The sequence below is a fragment of the Vulpes vulpes genome, chromosome 3, assembly GCF_048418805.1.
Source record: "Vulpes vulpes isolate BD-2025 chromosome 3, VulVul3, whole genome shotgun sequence".
NCBI classification, from domain to species: domain Eukaryota; kingdom Metazoa; phylum Chordata; class Mammalia; order Carnivora; family Canidae; genus Vulpes; species Vulpes vulpes.
This window is the reverse complement of record NC_132782.1, coordinates 107,524,258-107,544,745: the sequence shown is the minus strand read 5'-3', so window position 1 is coordinate 107,544,745 and position 20,488 is coordinate 107,524,258. Positions and strand designations below refer to the sequence as shown.

Genomic DNA, 20,488 nt, shown 5'->3' with positions numbered 1-20,488 from the left:
AGGAGGGTGCCTGGGCGGCACAGTCGGTTAGGCGTCTACCTTTGGCTCAGGTTATGATCTCAGGGTCCTTGGATCGAGCCCTGGATTGGGCTCCCTGCTCAGTGGGGAGTGTGTTTCTCCCTCTCCTTCAGTTCCCCCCCTCCCCCGCTAATAAATAAGTAAAATTTTAAAAAGAGAAAGAGATGAGGAAGGGGGAGACAGAAAGACACAGACAAGGAGAAATCAGGGGCAGATGGATTTATGGAGAAAGAGAGAGAATGTGAGAGCAAACACGGGAGCTGGGATGTACCCCTTACCTATTGATTACTAACCTCTAAAGTAAGAAACAGTTTAAAAAATACAGCCAATCCCTGCTTTGTTTCTGTTAAGTTTAACCCTGGACCCAAACCAGCTGCGTCCAAGGAGTTGGTAGGACACACAATACAGTCTTTTACTTCTTCGGATAAGCAAATGGAGGCCCAGGGATCTCCGTGATTGGATCCATGACTCACCCAAGCAATGTGCCTTTGGGACACCGCCGCAGGGCCATCTCGTGTGGGATGTGGGGTCAGAGGAACAAGGCTGTGGCACATCGGGTGAGTCTGTGTCTTTCTCTAAGCCTTGAGTTCTCCACCTGACCAGAAGGAAAGCAGTCTCTCCCACATGGCTATACGCTGGTTGGATGACGTAACGACTGTAAATTTGCTTGGTGAGCTGTAAAGCACTAGGCATATGCTGTTCTTCTTCACCCTACCACTCATGACATTGGAAAAATATTGATTCCTTCTGGAATATAAACCTTTTATATAGAGTTCCTTAGATTACACTCCTCAAGGGGTGGGATCATGCTAACTGCCAATTCCATGGCGCATAGCATATTATAAAGAACGTTCAGAAATGTGTTCCTCGTTCAGACTTCTCTCAAATGTTTACCAGAGGCCAGACACTACGTTGTTTGTCTATCTCATTTAACCCTGCAACGTTCTCCTAAGCAGAGGAGCCAAAATTAGCATCATTTTGTAAATAGGAAAACTGGAGTCTAAGAGGTTAATTAACTTGTCCAAGGCCCCACAGCTGGACCTCGGCAGAGGGGGCTCAGCTTAAAGCATCACACGATACTGCTGGTGGTGATAATGATGCTGTTGAACTTGTCACACACCAGAACTCAATGGTGGGGAATCCCAAAGATCAAAAAATACCATGAAAATGAAAGAAAGAATGGAAAAAGGATCAACATTGGATAAAATGCTAGTATGTGTCAAGATATACTGCCGAGCACTTTCCCTAAAGTCAATTCATTTAATTCCAGGGGACAGGATTGTACAGTTGGGGTAAAAGCTCAGAGAGGTTATTTATTTGCCAATGGTCACACAGCCGGTCATTATCACAGCCAGGATAGGAAGCTACTTATTTCTCCCTCCAAAGTTCATGTTCTGTACCACGTGTCCACTCATAAAATAAGCCAATCAATCTGCTGCATAAGACTAATGTTTTTCAAGAAGGTATATAAATACTTTGAGTCAGAAACTCTACTTCTCGCAATCGTTCCTAGAGAATGAGTTGCAGAGGTGTGCAGAGGACTCATCACAGCCATGTGACTAACAGCCCCCAAAGGAAAATGGCTACACAGACCTGATGTGTGTAGACCACGGAATTCTTCCCAGAAGAGAATGAAGACAAAAGACACCTACAGATACAGAAGATGTGTCAAAACATATTATTAATTAAACATCCAATTGTGATATACTGCATAGAGTTTGATAGCATCCCACAGAATGAATTGATAATTATATGTGGACATGTCAATACATGCGGATGCATAGAACAAAGGTCTAGGAGAAATGGCATGTACTAGCAAACAGATAATAGTGCCTACCTGGTTGTGTGTGGAGGGGTTGTTGGTGGTGGTGGTTTGGGATTGGGATGTAGTCAAAAGGGTACTTATTTTTCTGTATTTTTGATTTTTTACAAGGATTTATTTTTCAGTGAGAAGTAGTACAGCATAGTGGTTAAGGGCAAAAGTGCTAGAGCCAGTTTGAATCCCAGCTCTGAAGTTTATCAGCCCTCGCCTGGGCAAGAGCATGAACCGCCACAGTCAAGCCTTCCTGCCTCCTGACAAAGGCATCCAACTCTCCCAGGATTGTTCACCTGCAGAGAGTTAGCATCCATGGGTAGAAAGAGATGTTGGGTTGAGTTTGAATGCCAGCTCTGACACTCACTTAACCCTTAGGCAAGTTGCCTCTGCTCCCCGAGCCTTGGTTTGCTCTTCTGTCAAATGGAGAGAAGGCCTATTTGGCAGAGTCCAAAGCAGGATGAAATAAGATCGTATATTTGAAGTCTCCATGTGAGTTCAGGAAGCAGTAAGAGGAGGCAGTCCCTTGGGAGATGGAATCTTCCAGGGAGCTCCTGCCTCTCTTCATGGTCTCTGGGAGAAACTCTGAACCACGTGTATCCCAATATAAGAAATATATCCTTTTGGAGGGGGGTTGTTTTGTCCTTGACTACATTTCTTCTCCCCATTTCAATGGAAGGAGAAATATTGCCCCCTTTCAAAGCAGCATTAAGATTGTCAATGGAAACAAAAGACATTTTAAAGTTAAAATGTGAACAAAATTGGTTCGGTTTTGTATAATAGTGGGCAATTAGAAGCAGGCTAATTGTGCAATGTTACGGGAATGTTCATATTTATTATTTTGAATTGTGGCTCAAAACCTGGGCTCTGGAGCAAGTGTGACCCAGACAAGCTATTTACTCTCTCTCTCTCTCTGCCTATTTCCTCCACTGTAAATAGGAAATCATGATAGTGGCTGTGTCACAGGGTTGCTGTGAGATTTGAATAATGCAGGCAAAACATTCAGGACAGTACCTGGCATGTAGGTAAGCTCCCAATAAATGTTATCTGTTTGTTAGAAATGCCTTGCTTGGTTCTCAGAAGAATTCAGGTAGTTTATTACAATTGCAACAGAATAAGGTTTAAACAAACGGATAAAGCCATCTGATTGAGTTAAGGGAATTCAGAGATTCAGAGGTAGGACAGTGGCTAAGGCCTTGGGGGAGTCAGGAAGCAGATATTCAGGTCACAAGCTCTCCACAGCTGCTAACAGTGGATCATAAATTGAGCTCTGAATTACAGCGTAGCCGAAGTAAGAAGGAAACTCCGAGGAGTTACAGGGATTGTGCTGTCCACCAGACAGAAGCACGTCTTCCAGGGGACTAGAGCAACACCATTCATGGTGCAGACGTCTGAGAGATGGTGGAGGATGGCGTTCTTAGCGAACTGGTCTACAATAATAATATCAGCCAGCTCTCTAAAATAGCTATTTCTTGTAGGGGCCCCCAGTGCCAGCTGAAGGAGAATGAAAATGCAGAGCAATGCCAGGTAAATTAATTAATATTCCTTTCGCTTAGTGAAATATCTCCCAGTGGTTAAATGTGAAAACAGTCCAACAGAACAGTACAGGTTCAACTGGGAAAAGCAAAGCACGGATTTGCATGCACAGCACGGATTTGCACGCACACCGATGTGTACAAACTGTAGGAACACCAGACACCAGGAGGAAATGAAGTGTTGTGTTTAGAAGAAACTTCTTTCCTGATGACTGCAAGTGATACTTTGGTTGCAGAACGTTTGTTACATGTACAAGGATATAAAGGAGACCATAGAATCATCTAGCAGCATCTCTGATAACATTTTGGTGTAATTCATTCTTGCTTCCTTTATATTGCTCTGTCCTGCTCGCTCCATCTCTGGGTTTACAGAATTGGGACCTCACTCTAAACTTCCCCCATTTGTTCCCATTTTTAACGCTTTATGGGGTGGCCCTGAAAATCCACTAGGATAGTTGTAATCCAGTTTAACAAGAATTAATTGCAACCACATACACACATGCACAAAAAAAAAAAAAAAAGCTGCCTGTGCTTTCCTGAGTTTTTATTAAGAACAAAAAAATTCCTAATGCTGTGATGTGGTGGCAATTACTTCTAAGCTTTATTTGCAGTGTGTGGGTGGATCTCAGAAACCAGGTCACTGTCCATCTGATTTTCTCTGGAGATGATGCTGTCATCCCCTAAGATGACTTAGGAGAACGGCTCACCTCACCCTGATGTCTGTGCGTGCTCTTGAACCCAGCAGCTGAAAATGAACCCTTTGAGTTTCATTCTACATGACTGATAAAATATAGCAAATAAAACCCGCTCAAACAGCATCCTGAAAAGAACATACTCTGCATAGCAGCTCACTGTCTGGGAGGATCCTCATGCCTCCCCAGTCCACCTTTGCCTCGGCAATCTCCAAGTCTCTGGACCATTTCTTTTGAGGATGGAAATGAGGATGCTGTGACCTCATCAACTCTCAGATAGTCAGTTGATACATATATAGCATAAAATAGATGTATGTTATATGCAGTATTAAATATGTATATATACTTATATAGATATAATACATAACTTGAGTCTCTAAATTCTTCCCTGAGCTCTAACCTCTTCCACCCAACTGCCAAGCAGGCACTGCCAAGTGGGGAGGCCAGCCCAATAATAATTCTTTTTTTTTTTTCCAATAATAATTCTTAATAATTCAAACAATATAGGTACTTAGTCAAATAGCCTTAGTTAAGCTCAGCTTCTTCAACTCTTGAGAGAGATAATGATATCTAGCTCGTAAGAGTGCTGGGAGGAGAGGTGCCTGGATGTCTCAGCTGGTTAAGCATCCAACTCTTGATCTCAGCTCAGGCCATGATCTCAGGGTCTGAGATTGAGGCCCATGTGGGGCTCTGCGCTCACAAGGGAGTCTTGCCTGAGATTTTCCCTTGCTTTGCCCTGCCCACTCATGCTCTCTCTTAAATAAATCTTTTTAAAAAAAAGTGCTATGAAGATTAAATGACATTATGCCCATGAAGCACCTGGGACTGCATCTTGGAAACTGTTAGGTTTCAATTAATGCAGGGATGAGATGGCTATTTGATGATGCTGTCCCAAAGGCACTTCCAACTGAACATTCCCAAACTGTCCTCTGGGCCTCTGCTCCTGCTATGCCCTCCTCCTGAAATGCCCTTCCTCTTCCCTGTCCTGTCCGCTCCAGACAGAACACCATTTCCCCATATTCAACCAACAAACCTCTCAAAAGCCATGGACCACCTGTATCTGAGTCACCAGAAGTGCTAATAAAAACATGGATTCCTCAATCCCACAGGCTTGGAGACTCTGTGCTCCAGAATAGGGGTTCAGTGCTCACCCTTTATCATGAAAGCAGTTCTGAGGCATGCAAGAGGCTGTGGCCACTCCCCTGATTTTATTCTTACGGACACATCACTGGGCACAATGCGAGCCTTGCAGTAAAGGCTTGTCAGTCAAAAGGCAACCTTGCCTCCCAATTCTTCTCTCCAACTACTCAATATAAGGGAAGCCAAAAGATGCCAGTCTGTTTGCCAACATCATGGGGCTGGAAATGAAATCAGATAAATAGGGGACCAGGTGGCCAAGAGCTAAAGATGGATGCTTCTAAAGGAAATCACGACTTTTCATAAATTTATGTACAAATAACCGTACATGACCATCAGTTAAAATAAACATAAACCATCCCACTATGTCTTGAAATATTAGGCTCTTAGGAGTCCTGGGGATGTTGATTGTTTCATTTAAATCTGGCATAAATGCTTTGCTTGTAGTTCTGCCCACTTGCCAAAACTGCTTGGAGAACGTCAGCTTCTGATGACGGAGCATTTGTAAATCTAAATCTGCCTCCACTCATTTCAGTTTCAGCTCCCTCTTCTAGAGCAGATGTTCTCAAAATTGGATTAGCGCACGTCAGAATCACCTGAGGAGCTTGCTGAAGCATGCAGGTTCCCCGGGCCTGCCCCTGGAGATCTGGATTCTGCAGGCTTGGTGGGGCTCAGGAACCCACCTTTTTATTAGCACCCCTACTGACTCATTACTCAGGCCACCCTCTGGGAAATCCTGTTCTAGAAACCTGAGACCACAAACCACTTATCTGCCTTTGGTTCTGGAGAGCCCCACATGTCACAACAGACCTATTCCTGTCGACGTTCGCACGTCAAATCTTGTTTTCTCAATGATTCGCCTGATAACCTCTGGAATGGTTTCTCTCCATTCATCTTAATTTTTGATAAACAACGAAACTCAATTTAGTTTCAAGTTTCTCCCTACCTATGCTTTTAGAGCCATTATGAATCCCAGAGATAAGCTACATGGTTATATTGATTGGTCTACTCTTCTTATGTTGTCTCAATAAAACGTGTTTATGGAACTTACTCCTTCAGAACAGTACTTCTCAAAGTTCAGCATGTGTTAGGATCACCTGGTGCTTGTTAAAATGCAGGCTCCCAGGCTCCAGCACCATGAGAGAAGGTCCTACGTCAGGCCCAGAAACTTGCATTGAACACGTAACCAGGTGACTCGGGTAGAGTTGGTCACTGGTCACGCGTAGAGACCCCCCCCCCAGCCTTGGAGACTTATTCTACATCCTTTCTGCACAACTGACAGCATTTATATACGTGGTTTGTCTAGATTTTGTATTTTTGGAAAGTTCTAAATTAAGTACTCAAGCGTTCAACCCAAACAAGAGAGTATTAGGACCATTTCAGAGATCTAAGAATTCAGCGTTTTAACTTTTTAGATGGGAAACGGAGACTCTGAGACATGACATGACTAGCCCAAGGCCATGGCTGGCTAATGACAGAACCCAGGCTGAGACCAAGCTGGAACTCTTAACCATAATCCAAGGCCTCTGTTGTGTTCCAGGCTTTTCCAGGCTGTATAAGGGAGCCTCCACATCCATTGACACTGGTGTATATGCCCACGTCTTCACTGAGCAGCAGATGTCACAGACCTGTGTGCACATAGGCAGGACCCAGCAGCTGAACTATGCTCTGGTTTTCTAAGTCAGAGTTCACTGGATTTTAGGGTGCTGGGAGCCCCATATAGGGAATGCCCTCAAGTTTAACAATTCAGGGGCACACAAGGCATCTCTATCTTCCAGAGGGATAGAACCTTCCAGAGATGCTTTGGTGAAGGAAGGGAATGACTACATTTTTAAAGCCAGGTGGTGGGTACATGAGTTCGTTTTGTTATTATTATTCCTTCAACACTATATCCCCATGATATTTACTCTTGTAAAATTATTTCATACTACACATCATAAATTAAAATAACTTATTTCATGATGAAAAATTTAAAAAGGAAATGAGATGTGAGAGGGATGGAAAAGATAAGAAGTTAAGCAGATATGTAAAGGACAGAAGTCTCGGAGGAGGAGGAATAGAAGCAGAGATGACCCACACAGAGTTGGGTGGATCTTGGGAGCAATTCTATGGTGGCATTTCGCTTCTCATTTTCACTTGATATCACTTGAGATCACTTGAGGGGCTGTAGTCATAGCTCACGCTATCTACACCAAGAGGAAGTCAAAACATGAAAAATGTAACCAGAATAGAAGGAAACACCAAGAAAGTAACTTTCTGCCTTCAGAGTGGAGATGAACTTTTGAATTACGACTCACAATCCAGAAGCCTTAAAAAAAGATTGATAAATTTGACTGTAAAAAAAAAAAATAAAAATCAGCATGGAAAAAAAAATACCATCTGGAAGCTCAAAAGATAAGAAAGCTGGGAACACCATTTGTAACCGCACCACCAACAAAGGGCTTATTTCTCCAATACCTAAATTAATAAGAAAAAGACCAACAGACCCATAGAAGAAAAAATAATGAATGTTTTCAAAAAAAAAAAAAGAACTGCAAAAGGCTTTTAATTATGCATTGATTGATCTTGAGGGACACAAGGACACTCAGGAAATGTGGTCACTGTGGGGAGCATTCGGCAGAAGAGAAACAGTGTGGGAGGAAGTTTCTTCACTGTTTAGCTTTTTATACAATACTTTTTGATTTTGTATTATGTAAATGTGTTCTCTATTCACAATTTAACTAATTTAAATAATTAACTAAGCCGCTCATTAAACTTGTAGTGAGTGGTTTTCCCAACCTCAACTCCACCAAAACTGAACCTTCCGGAATGATCATGGTTAAGCCTTCACCCTTATGGGCATGCGGAGTTATTTCTTTAAAAAAGACTCATAGCCCCTCTAGCTCTAGTTTCTGAGTTTAATGTAACAGCACAAAACGTCCCTCACATGGAAGACTGAGTATAGGGTACACTCGCCATCTGCCCAAGTTTGCTGGGATGGATGTCATAATTATTACAGGGCTTCCAAAAAGCAATTTGTACAATTTATGGCCAGGAACTGTTTCCATTCCTCTACTCCGTTTTGTTCCTATTGTTTTTTAAAAAATGGAAAAACAAAGAAAACACAGTTTGTGCCCTGGGTGACAGATGGATAGAGAGGAGGCGAGAGAAGCTTCGCTGGTTGTTTCTAACCATTTTCATCTACGTTTGTGTTCACGGTCTGTCCAAAGTGATAGGACGTGTTGATGAAAAGACCATGGCAGAAACAAACAAACGGAACCCATACCTGGGGCTCAGCTGGAAAGTCATCAGAATTTTCTGATATCTGTTAGAATCGAACATACATGCAACCTACAGCTTGGCAATTCCTGTCTTAGGTATATACCGAGAGCGGTGTGCTCACTCGTGCAACCAGAGACTTGGGTGAGAGTACGCCTAGAGGCCCTACTCGCCATGGCCCCGAAAGGGACACTACCCTGATGTTTACCAAGATTAGAAGAGAGGGGTGACCCCATCATGAAACATCATGCAGCAATGAGAATGGAAGACCTAGAATGACCTAGAATGACATGCAATGATGTCACAAACAGACCTGCGAGCTAGAAGATGGACAGAAAAAACGTCTGGTGTGATTTCATTTACATGTTAGAAAAACAGGCCAAAAGCATCCTCAGCTTTAGAAGTGAGGCAGGCCACTGGGAAAAGGGTGTGCTGGGGTTTCTGGGGACTGGCTACATCTTGGGAATTGACCTGGATGGTCCGTTTTTACAGTCATCAAGCACTATACTTCATATGTGTCTCTTCTCTGTATCCCCATTATGCTTTAATAAAACATTTTTACACATCACCCCGGGGCCAGAATGAGCAGAATGAGTCTGGGATAAGTGACTGGCTCTCTCTCTCTCTCTCTCTCTCTCTCTCTCTCTCTCTGCTTCTCAAACCCCTGCTGAGGTCCCAAAGAGATTCCACAGAGAGAGAAGGTACAAAATGCTACCAGCCAGAGGTCCCAGGAATAATGCAGAGACGGGGCCTGAGGGTTTAGGCAGGGCCCATCTCCCTCCCAGACACCACGGAGGGGCCCCAGTGGGCCTGCAGAATAGCCGAGAGGGAGAGGCTGTGGTTGAAGCTACAGGCTAACCCATGACAGTCATGTCTCCGAGTTCAAAAATCCCTGATGACTGACATGGCCCATGGAAATTCATTTTCTAGATAAGCAAAACTGCCCTCCTTCATTTAAAACAGAATTGTTTTTAATGGAACCTTGCCCAAAATGCACTTCGCATGTCCCCAACATTCTGAAGGCCCCGTTATGATTTCCATCTTACAGACGAGGCTGAGAACAATGAGGTATCTGCCCAAAGTCAGAAACAATAGCAGCAGGGGGAGGAGAAGCACACTCCAGCTTCACATCCTAAACTGGCCTCTGTGAGGTCTTTTCATGACAGCTCCTTATTTCTAGTGTGCACACTCTGCACCACCAGGAACATTAGCTGCAGCATTACAGAGGCCAAGTTCACATTGCTTTTCTCTCCCTATTTCCTTTCTCCTTCATCGATGGTATGCTACTGGCTTCCACACAAAGCTGCACCCCAAAAACTCCTACCTAAAATCAGATAAAAATCTACAGTGCTTTGTTTGCAGCACTTTAAATAAGCTAACAAACTCTTTAGATCTTTCTCTGTGGCTAACATATCCCATGGAGTTGGGCCAAGTTCTTTATCAGTCTAAGAAACCCCTCTGGTTCTCTGCATTTCAAAGTGTCCTGGATTTGCTTTTCCTTAACACAGCTCAGAAGGAAGCCTATGATGCTCATCAGGTTCACAAAAGCAGCCCTCAACTGGGGTTCAATCTTAACCACAGCTGCTTTCCAGAACATACAGTGGTGAGGGCAGATAAACACCAAGGCACGCAGAGAGTCATTTTCTGTGAGGTTTATGGGCTGGCAGGCCTGTGAGGGGAAAAAAAAAAACCCAACCAAACAAACCCCATCATCCTTACCCTGTTTTCAAGCTGACCAAGGCATCCTCCACTCCCTTCTGATTGAATTTGGTCATGTACTGATGCATGTAGGGGTAGTTATTACGAATGTTTCTCTCGGTACTGCCGTTAGGCACCGTGCCGAATCGGAAAGGTGGGGAATAGTCGTGAGGTCTCTGAAACTGGAGAGAGACAGACAGACAGACGGAGAGACAGGACAGAGACAGAGAGAGAAAAGGAGAAGTCAGCCACCATTCTGTCTTGTGTCAGGAGTTAAACATACGCTGCATGCCCTAGCACAGGACAGCTGAAAAATCATTCATTTCTGTGCTTCCTTTTTTTTTTTTAATTTAATCACACCTGCTACTGGCCTGTGAGCTCTAGGAGGTTGGAAACAATGTCTGCCTTGCTCCCATCTGTCCCCCAGTATCTAGCACAGGGCCTGGCTGGGTGTGCAAGAGATTTTTGTTGGATTGACTTTTCTGGCCCCATTCTAGACACTAGCCTTGTGGTTGGCACACGGGCCATGCTTGGGAAACACTAAGCTGGAATTAAGATATTACTTTAACTCAGTTTGTTTATCTACCTTCTGATGAAATTTCCTGTTTTCCTCACCAATCCCTCCCTTCTCTGAATCCCATTGACAATTACCATCACCTCCCCCAGGAAATGATGAAGAGCAACCGAACATGTCATCCCAAAATATGCCTCTTTGGCATAAGCATCCTCTTAGGCTGGTTATTTTTAAGAAACAGCAGAGACAGGAGAAGCTCTGAAGAGCAGATGTTAACCCTTTCGTAAGAGACATTTATACTGAGAAGGGAAAGCTCTACTTATAGGGGTATCTTCCTCTCAGCACCTGGAAAAGGAATATGACTAAAACTCTAGAAACTCTTATCACTGTTGAAGGCACCAACTTCAGTCTTCATGAATCTCACCCTAGTTTACTATGCTTTTCCTGACAACCTGGCCTCTCCACCCCAGCTCCCAACAATTCTCTTCTGTGGTTAGCTGGAGGTGGTGTTTAAGCTGGTGGCTTAGGCCATTTCAGGGAGTTACTTGGTTTTCCTGGGTATGTCTCATGTCTACAGAAAGGATCCATATTATTAAACTTGTTTGTTTCTCTCCTGTCAATCTGTCTAGATTAACCCAAGAACCTAAAAGAGTAGAGGGAAAATTATCTTTCCTCCCCTACAATGACTGTATGTTTGCCATTCACTCATTCTCCATGCATACAATACTTATGGGGGAGCCCTAATATATTCTAGGCATAATGGCAGGCTCCATGAACATTTCTTGAGCTGAAATTCTTCCCAATCATTAGCTTCCTGAGGATGCCCATGTCTTGTACAGCTCTCAAGCCTCCAAAAAAGTTGGATGTCCATACTCTGCTTGTCTTTCCTCATTGACTGACATGGTTTGTTCACAACTTCAGTGTTTAGAGAAACTCAACCAGATTAAAAGTCAAGAATTCTAGGTCTACTGAGGTGCCTGGGTGGTTCAGTTGGTTAAACATCTGCCTTTGGCTCAAGTCATGATCCCTGGGTCCTGGGACTGAGCCCTGTATCAGGCTCCCTGCTCAGTTGAGAGTCTGCTTCTCCCTCTGCCTCTCACCCCATTTGTTCTCTCTCTCAAATAAATAAATAAAGCCTTAAGGGAAAAAAAAGAGTACTAGGTCTGAGTCTCAGACATACAATTAAAATCTAGAGTCAGCACAGGGCAATAACTTCAAGTGTGAGCTTAGGTTCAAAGGCTAAAAGTCAGATTCTACCATTAATGAACTGTGGGATCTTAGAGAAGGCACTTCACACTGCCTCCATTTATTTTCTGTCTCCACAGTGGAAAACATACCAGTACTTCCTTTGTAGGGTCAATGGGAAGTTCTAAAACTGCTAAAACTTTTTCAAGTAATTAAAATAGTGCCTGGAACAGAGTAAGCACTCAAACATAAAAATTATTATTACTTTTTATTTTTACTATCAGAGTGGGCCAAAGAAAGGGGCTTCATTTTTTCCATGAAATACGAAATTCTGGAAGTATGAAGTAATGATAATAATGAGTAGCACTTTTTGAGGACTTGCTTGGGGCCAGATTTGCTAGATCACTTGCTAGATCATTTCATCCTCATGATGAACCTGTCAGGTAGCTAATCTCAGAGGCTCCATTTTACAGATGAAGAAATCAAGGCTCAGACCTATTTAGGATCTCTAATGAATAAATAAATAAAATCTTGAAAAAAAGAAAATCGTGTCCCCTAAATTAGGCATGCTGCCAAGTAATAAGCAGCCACCACTGCATTTGGGGGAAGTGGCCATACATTGTCCAAATGAGATCCTCCTGCTGGTGCCTTGCACTGAAAGAATGTGTGTGCATGTGTGTGTGCGTGTGTGTACACATGCAAATGAACAGCAAGATGCTCTTTGCACTCACTCTGGCAGGCAGTGCCTCAACTCATCACGAAAAGAGGAGGAGGCACCAGCCCCCGCTCGATGGCACAGCAGCCACCTGCTTTGGGGACAGAGGTAATGGTGTTGTTCATAAATCTAGGTGTTACAGCAGCTGCTCTAATCTCCAGAGGCATGCGAGATGGCCCATTTGACCAAATGCCTTCCACTTCACTCCCCATCTGCTGCAGAGGAGCCATGTAGCTCTTTAGATTTCCTTTCACCTCTGCCTCTGGTTTGCACAGTGACAGAGATGGATATTTAGCCTCAGTGATGAATCTCCACACTCCTCCAGCCTTGACTATACCCTCCCCCCACACACAATTCAGCCCAGCACTGAGACCCAAGAACCTTTCCTGCTGGGGTAAAGACTGTCAGACTTCTAGAAGCATGACTCTCAGTACTTGTCCCATGGACCAGGACATGTCTTCACATCCACCCTGTCCACACACACATGCACACACGTGCCACTGCAGAGCACTCTTTCTTTCACAGAGCACATGTGATATACTCTGATGTCATCTGCTATGGTCTATTTATTTTTTTAAATAGTCATGATCCTTAAATTAATTTCATGGCTCACTAAAAAGCCAGGACATACAGTGTGGAAAATAGGTAGGGGCAAGCATGGCTCATCTCTTAAATCCTGGGGCCTCCCACTGAGGGCATATTCCATGCAGCTTATAGGAATGTTTTCTAGTGCAACTTTCTCCCAGAGAGTTCCGTGTGCAAACAGGGAGGAACAACGGTGGGCTCTGGCAAAGGAAGGGGTGCTGCAGAGGTGTCCACGGTCAGCAAGACCACAGAGCAATGTCATCATGATGCCCGGGGTCCGGAGAACTCCCTGGGGTTTCTCTCTCCTTCAAGGCTCCCCTCACTCGTCATGTTAACTGGCTTCACCTGGTCTTGTGCTTAGAAACTGCAGCTTCTCATCAGCCCCTTGGAAACTGAGTCATTTGGGGCAACTACTTAACCTCTCTGAGCCTCAGTTTCTCTATCCATAAATGGGGGATTGCTTTTGCATGCAGTGCTTGAAAGAATACCTGGTATCCCATATGCTTGATACACATCACCTTGTCACCTGTTGTCACCCAAAGTGATGTTAGCCAAACAATGGAGCCAGTTTCCTTCTAACTGGAAAACAAAGGACTAGGAGATTATTTTCTAACTTTTTTTGCCATTCACTATGTGAACAGGTCTGAAAGTCATCCAAGAGGATAAGACATGGCAAGCCCTTCAGTTTGGAGGAAGTAGAGATGCAAAATACGGGGAAAATGTTTAGGGAAAACTTGGCAATTGACCAGGATATTTCTGCCTTCCTCTTATACATCCTAAGTATACATTCATTAAAAATATCTGTCCTCCTGGGTGCCGGGCACTGAGGTGGGCACTTGATGGGATGAGCACTGGGTGCTATTCTATATGTTGGCAAACTGGACACCAATAAAAAATAAATTTATAAAAAAAATATCTGTTCTCTGTGGCTATAAATAAGGGGCATTGGCCCCTAAAGCCCTGTATTTCAAGTACAGTCTTCTCCCACTGTTGAACTGCTGCAAGCTTCTAGAGGTCAGCATCAAACAACCGTGGCCCTGAGGAAGGAGGAGAGGCTCAGAGGCCTCTATTTAGCCAGTGACCCCTTGGCAGTAGAAGCACAGCGCTCAGAGATGGCACAGCTCCGTGGGGACACACTCGTGGGCTCCTCTACCAATGGAAGTTCCCCAATTATCCCATTGTCACCAAGGCCAACGAGTGCAGTGACACTTTTAGACCCCAGAAGTGAGGAACAGCTCATCATACAGTGAGGCTGATAATGCGGAGGAGGTGGGTGATGAAGAGGAGGGGAAGGGGCAGTGGAGGAGGGGAGCAAGAGGAGGTGGAGGAAGAAGCACTTATAACAGGATTATCTACCCTGTGCCAGGCACTGTGTGAGGATTATTTTAAGCCTCATATCAACCTTGCCAGAAAGGTATTAATACCCACCCCCACTCTTATTAGGAAATGAAGCCTTGGGGATACTGACATATTGAAGGCCACATGACCATTTTATGGCAAGGTCAAGATCTGAACGCAGGTTCATCTGACCCTGAATACAACATTGCTCTTCCCACTACATTAATCTGCCTCCCAGAGCTGGAGCTTATCTACCCTAGTGATCGCCGACACGTTGGAAAGCTTCCACACCAACATTTCAACTTTCCTTTAGTAACTCCTAGGGGAAGATCTACCCATGAATCTATTTATAATTGAAGCCCAGGCTCATCTGAGCTCACCGTGGGCTTCAAGGGTGCTTTTCCCAGCAAGCACTAAGACTGCAAAATGCTTTAAAAGCATCATAAACCTGAGTTGTTATACAGGTAATCATGATTAAAAAGAAAAAAAAATGAAGAAAGGGAAAAACAAAACAAAACAAAAAAACAAAAAACAAAAAAAGCCCACTGTGTACAGTATTAAAATGAATTCATTCAATATAGATTTTTTTTTTCATTTTGCAGACTTTCTTGGTGTATCGCTATTAATCTTCTGGGAGCACTTAGCTTATTTACTCCAAGAATTTTGCTGTTTACCTAATTGTATCAAACATTTAATTAAAAGAGCTATCTGCTTGCCACTAATGCTCCGAGCTTGGAAGCTGAGCTGCGTCCCATGAGGATGTGGTATCTGTTCCTGGGTGTCTCCAACTCAGAGAAGGTCAGTCAAACTATTAGTGGTTCTAATTAGTTTTCCCATAAGCGGTCATGTTCCTTAGACTCAAAACTACGGAGCAAGGGATTTCTTTTTTCCCCCTTGCCTTGGAAAATAGAAACAAGAAGCAAAACAGGTTGCCAACTACTTTCTTGAAAAGCCCTCCACTGAGGACATGGTCCCCACTGCTTCTGCTGGAGCTCCTGCTGCTTCTTCGAGGAACTATACTTTTGCTCCTGCAGGGTGATGGGGGTCATGGACCCCCACTTTGTGGCCGTGGGGGATTTCATCGGCTACAAGGCACATTCACGATTGCTGTCTCCTCTCATGCCCACTCCCACCTCTTCTCCCAGATGGACAGGGAGGAACGAGGAGGCACGGCCAGGTTCTGTGACCGTAAGAGCACCACACAGCCAGTACCTGGCAGAGGGGACAGGGACACACAGCCTTCCTGACTTGATCTGCTTTCTCACAGTGGCCACATGCTTTAGAAGCCAACCTAAGCCAAGGGTTGGGCGAACATGACTTAGTAAGTTAGGGCTCCCAGAGAAACCAGGAAGGGGGTGGAGGTAGGAGAGGAAGCCAGCTGAAGCTGTGATGTGGGGCCAAGTCTCAGTCTCCACCTGATCCCGCGGGGAGCCCCAGGAGGTTAACCCCACTCTGAGTTTGCCCCGCCTGGAAGCAACAGTGCAGCTGGGGTCTTGTGCTCTCACACTGGGGGTGGTTACAGGTAAGGGGTTGGGGGTACTCAAATATCCAGGTGTTCACTGTTCTAGGGCTCCAAGGTAAGCACCCTGGGAAGATCCCTGGTAGGAGCCTCTGTCAGCAAAAGTGGGATGTGCACAGAGAACTGGAGTGGGGAGGCCAGGAGAGCCAGATAGGGTGCCTACCGTGTCCTACATGGCACGCATTTCTCACTCAGCACACAAGCGTGTCCTGAGCACCTACTAAGTGCCAGATAACTCTATCCTGAGCATTCCCCCTGTCGGCCCCTTCCCCCGGCCACCTTTAACCTCATCAGTCTTATCTCCTTTATAACACTTGTTCCTGCCTGGAATGTTCTTCCCCATTTATGTTTACTTGCATATTGTCTGTTTCTTCCAAGTAGAATTGGAGTTTCACGGGAGTAGGAGCTCAGGCTGTGAAGTTCGCCACGGTGGATGGGAGGACCTTTCCCAAGAGGTCATATTTTTCCCTAAGACTTGAAAGTCATGGAGAAGCCAGCCATGAATAATGGGGGAAAAAATATTCCAGGCAGAGGACGTAACAAGTGCAAGATCACTGTGGTGGAAAGATGCTTGGGCTACTGAAGGGACATGATGGTGGTGGGGGATGCAGCTTGTGAGCAAGAGGGAGAGAACTGATAATTCAGGGCTCTGTGACCATGGGAAGCAGAGTGGCATTTACTCAAGCTGCAATGGGAAGCCGACAGAGAGAGGCCAACCACTAGCCCCCGCCCCTCATCATCTCTCTGATGACAGGCCTTCTCTGTACCCCTTTCAAGCCCAGCATATGTCACAGATAAGCTGTTAGGGCTTTTCATGGTTGATTTTCTATTCAGCAGTTTGTTGATGAATGCTAAAAGAATATATGTAGACTTATGTCAGCAAGACACGCTGGTGAGATTTTATAAAGAGAGACGATTAGCCACACGCACGAGACAGACAATCTTTGCCGTGCGGCAATCCCCACACTGCTGAGCTTAGCAAGTCAGGATTTGTTTCCTGAACCTAAAATTTCAATGGGAGGATGCACCCAGTTTACATCCTTTCTTCCTCCGTGTAGCTTTCTGAATAGCCACTCACATCCTGCACCCCTCGCGACACTCCAGCGGAGAAGGGAGACAGCAGGTGTGATTCCTGCCACCTTATTGATAGGGGATGCGCAGCCCCATGGGGGAGAGCTGGAGATGTGTGTGAGTCAGTGGAGCTGGTGGCAAATGAAAAGCCTCTCTGCTCCTTCTGTGTCCCCTGAGGAAATTTCAGGTGAGTCGGGAATGCAGGTAGTGGGGCTGCCTGGCTTCTACCTGGGTAAAGAGGAGCTGCAAGTTTTGTCTCTGGGTAGGCCTTAGAGACAACTTTTTTCATGTCATAGGTGAGAAATCCAAGGCATGGAGTCTATTAGAGACTCAACCAAGGCCAGAGAACGGGGAGGTAGCTACAGCCTAGAGCACCCCACTTCGCCCTTTCTCCTCGTCTAGGCTCATGGATCTTCTGCAACATCACACGCTCTCTTGTAGGGAGAGCTTCCAGCCAGGGCTCTCACATGAGTCACAGAGCCTTGGTAAGCATCACATTCATGATCCTATAAATAAGAGAAATGACCACTTGGGGAAACTATGCTTCCACATTGGATCTGGATCTTTTAGAATTTGGAGGGCCGAGCCTAAGGTTCTGTTTCTAAAATTCTTAGAAATGTATCAACTCAAGTTAGGAGAAAAACCAAAACCCCTCTGGCTTTGTGTTTTTAGAGTCGGTGGGTTTGGATAATAGGAACCCACGTGGTGCCCTGCTGAGGAGAGAGCATTTAAGATCTACTCCTTGGCATCGAGGAAAGCAAGGTGACCTTACCTTTTTGTCACTGAGGCCGGTCACTTGGTCCACAAATTCCTCCTGGATCATGAAAGCAGCTAGGTTGGCTGTGTAGCTGGCCAGGAATATGACGGCAAAGAAGGCCCACACGGACACCATGATCTTGCTGGTGGTCCCTTTGGGGTTCTGGACAGGCACGGAGTTATTGAACACCAGGCCCCAGAGAAGCCATATAGCTTTTCCAATCGTAAAAGAAGGCCCGTGGGGTGCTGCAAATAACAGAAAGGGCATTCTCAGCATTTTCTCCTAAGGGCTACCTGGCAGCCTCCCACAGCCCCGCCGGCTACCAGAACACAGAACTGTCTCTCGTGCTTATACCCCCATCATTGCCCAGAACCAGAGCCACCACTGCTCCCTTGGTCTTTAAAAAACAAGCATTCTTCCCACATTTCTATCTGGCTGGATTTTTGCCACGTTTCTGAAAAGAAGGGGACATAAAAAATAAGCAAGAATGGAAGAACAAATGGCCATGCAAAATGTGGGTCTGGATGAGAAGTCGCATTAGGGCCGGTTTTGAATTTGGATTCAATTCCATTTGGGGGAACCAATCTCCTTAATAAACGTAACAAGCCTTTATGAAAATATGTGTGTGTGTGTGTGGGGGGGGGCTGATTCAGTTCTCATCAGCTGCGCTGCCGCTGCCGGGTAAAGACTGTGTAGTGGGACTGATGTGTGGGCCTCTAATCCGACAGTCCCTAGTAATTGCTCTCGTTCAAACTCAGATGTAAAGAGTGCACAATATAGTAATGAAGCCAAACTAAAACCCTCCACAAATGGAGACATCAAAAGACAGGACAACAGAGCTTAATTCTTCCATCACGTTGCAGATGGAAGACATTTAATTGCAGGTCATGGAAAATGAGCTCTGCTATCACAGCACTTTTTCTCCTTTTGTGTATCCTTGCAACAGCCACGGGTCCCTTTTAAGATTCTTAAATGTTCCTTGTAGCCTCTTAAGAGGCAGGACAACATGGCACCATTTATTGGGGTGGGGAGTATGCACTCTGCAAAACGCACACGTTAGGGCTTTTGCGTCTGTTTTGCACAAGGGGAAAAAAATTCAATTTATGCCCTCATTTCATGGGAAAGAGGTCTTCCTTTAACAGAAGGTTAATTTTTATGTCATCTAAGTAAATGAAGATATGAATAAATGATCTACTCAGACTTCAGCTGGCAACGCAAGCAGAGCAGACAATAAATAAAATGGCAGAAGTGAATCACTGATGGAAGGTATGAAGTTCTGGGCAGGGAGCCTGGGAAAAGCAAGCTTTCTACATGTTGGAGGCCAAACTCTGGCTACAGCAATATTTATAATATCCCCATACAGCACATTAAAGGGAAGGCAATTAATTCTGTTATGTTCAATCTCAAACTCTTCTGTCTCTCCTTGCCTAGTTTTATAATCTTCTGGGCTTATTCCCAAGATGCCAAGAACTCTTAGGAAAAAAAAATAATTAGAGTCAATCCAGTTAACTGCATGAACTATTTAGTTTTATTAGGGACACATGTTGATCAGAAGTGATAGCTGTTTGGGAATCAGAAATAGGCACTTGCAGGGGTTCTGTCCAAGACTTTTGGGAATTCCCGATTCATGGATCCTATAATTGAGCCGTACATAAAAATCTTCCCCATAAAGTGCAGTGAAATGTAAAAGAAAGCCATATTACACTAACAGACAAGTCACTATCATTTCTGGAGAGCTTCCACAAGCAGATGAGCAGGAAACAAAAAGCCTTGAGGTAATGGTTGGGCCGGGGAGTTGGCGTGCTAGATTCCTTGCTTTATGATAGTCTTCGAAGTGTGCGCTTCAACCAAAGGAGGAACGACTGCATGTGATAGCCTCTGGATCATTTTTTTTTTCGTCTCCCAAGATATATCCCTGATTTACCTACTTATCTCCAGCCAAGTCCAAACCACCGTAATCCTTTCTCTCAGAAAACTGACACCCTCCTAATAGAAAACTAACACCTAACTAACTCGCTCCGTCCACTGCTACTTGCCCATCCTGTTGTCCTGACAGAGCAGCCCTGGTGACGTGACCTTCCCACATTGTATATGTTTTGTCCCACCTCTTCCCTTCATCTTGTATCACTGCCCACCTTACTCACTGACATCTTTTCTGTTCCATCAAGATTGATTCCCTGACAAGGCCTTTGCATTTGCTGTTCCCTCTGTGTGAAATGCTTTTCCTTCTGTTTTTCACTTGACGTCTCATCCTTCAGATCTCAGCTCAAATGTCATGTCTTCCAAAAGTTCTTCCCTGATTGGTCATCTCATCTAAAGTAATGGCCCCCTCCCTCATCACTTCACTTTGGTTTCTATTCCCTTTTTCCTTGAGATTTATTACCATCTGTGATTATCGATGTATGTGTTCACATGTGGTCTTCACAACTAAATCCTCAGCTCTCTGGGGGTCAGCAAGTCTCTATCCAACCTACCATGTTGTCCCCCTGCACTAGCACAGTGCCTGGCCCATTGTACTCACTCAGTAAATACTCATTAAAGAAATGCATGAATTCACAAACAGCACAAACTCCATAAATGTGAACACTGAGGTATGGTCACTCACAGAATACCATCTCAGGTCCCACTCTGTTGGGAGCTCCTTATAGGTTGG

At 44.7% G+C, this 20,488-nt stretch overlaps 1 protein-coding gene across 3 annotated transcripts in view; it reads right to left on the bottom strand.

Annotated features, from left to right (window-relative positions):
* The window catches only part of GRIN2A (glutamate ionotropic receptor NMDA type subunit 2A), a 402,208-nt gene that overhangs the window by 40,770 nt on the left and 340,950 nt on the right, over nucleotides 1–20,488 (bottom strand). For all 3 annotated transcript variants that reach the window (XM_072753877.1, XM_072753875.1, XM_026003101.2), the window contains exons 10-11: nucleotides 17,851–18,080; nucleotides 10,173–10,333 (exon numbers count right to left, since the gene is read on the bottom strand). In XM_072753877.1, the coding sequence (XP_072609978.1) occupies nucleotides 10,173–10,333; nucleotides 17,851–18,080 (391 nt within the window). The remainder of the gene's footprint in view (nucleotides 1–10,172; nucleotides 10,334–17,850; nucleotides 18,081–20,488) is intronic.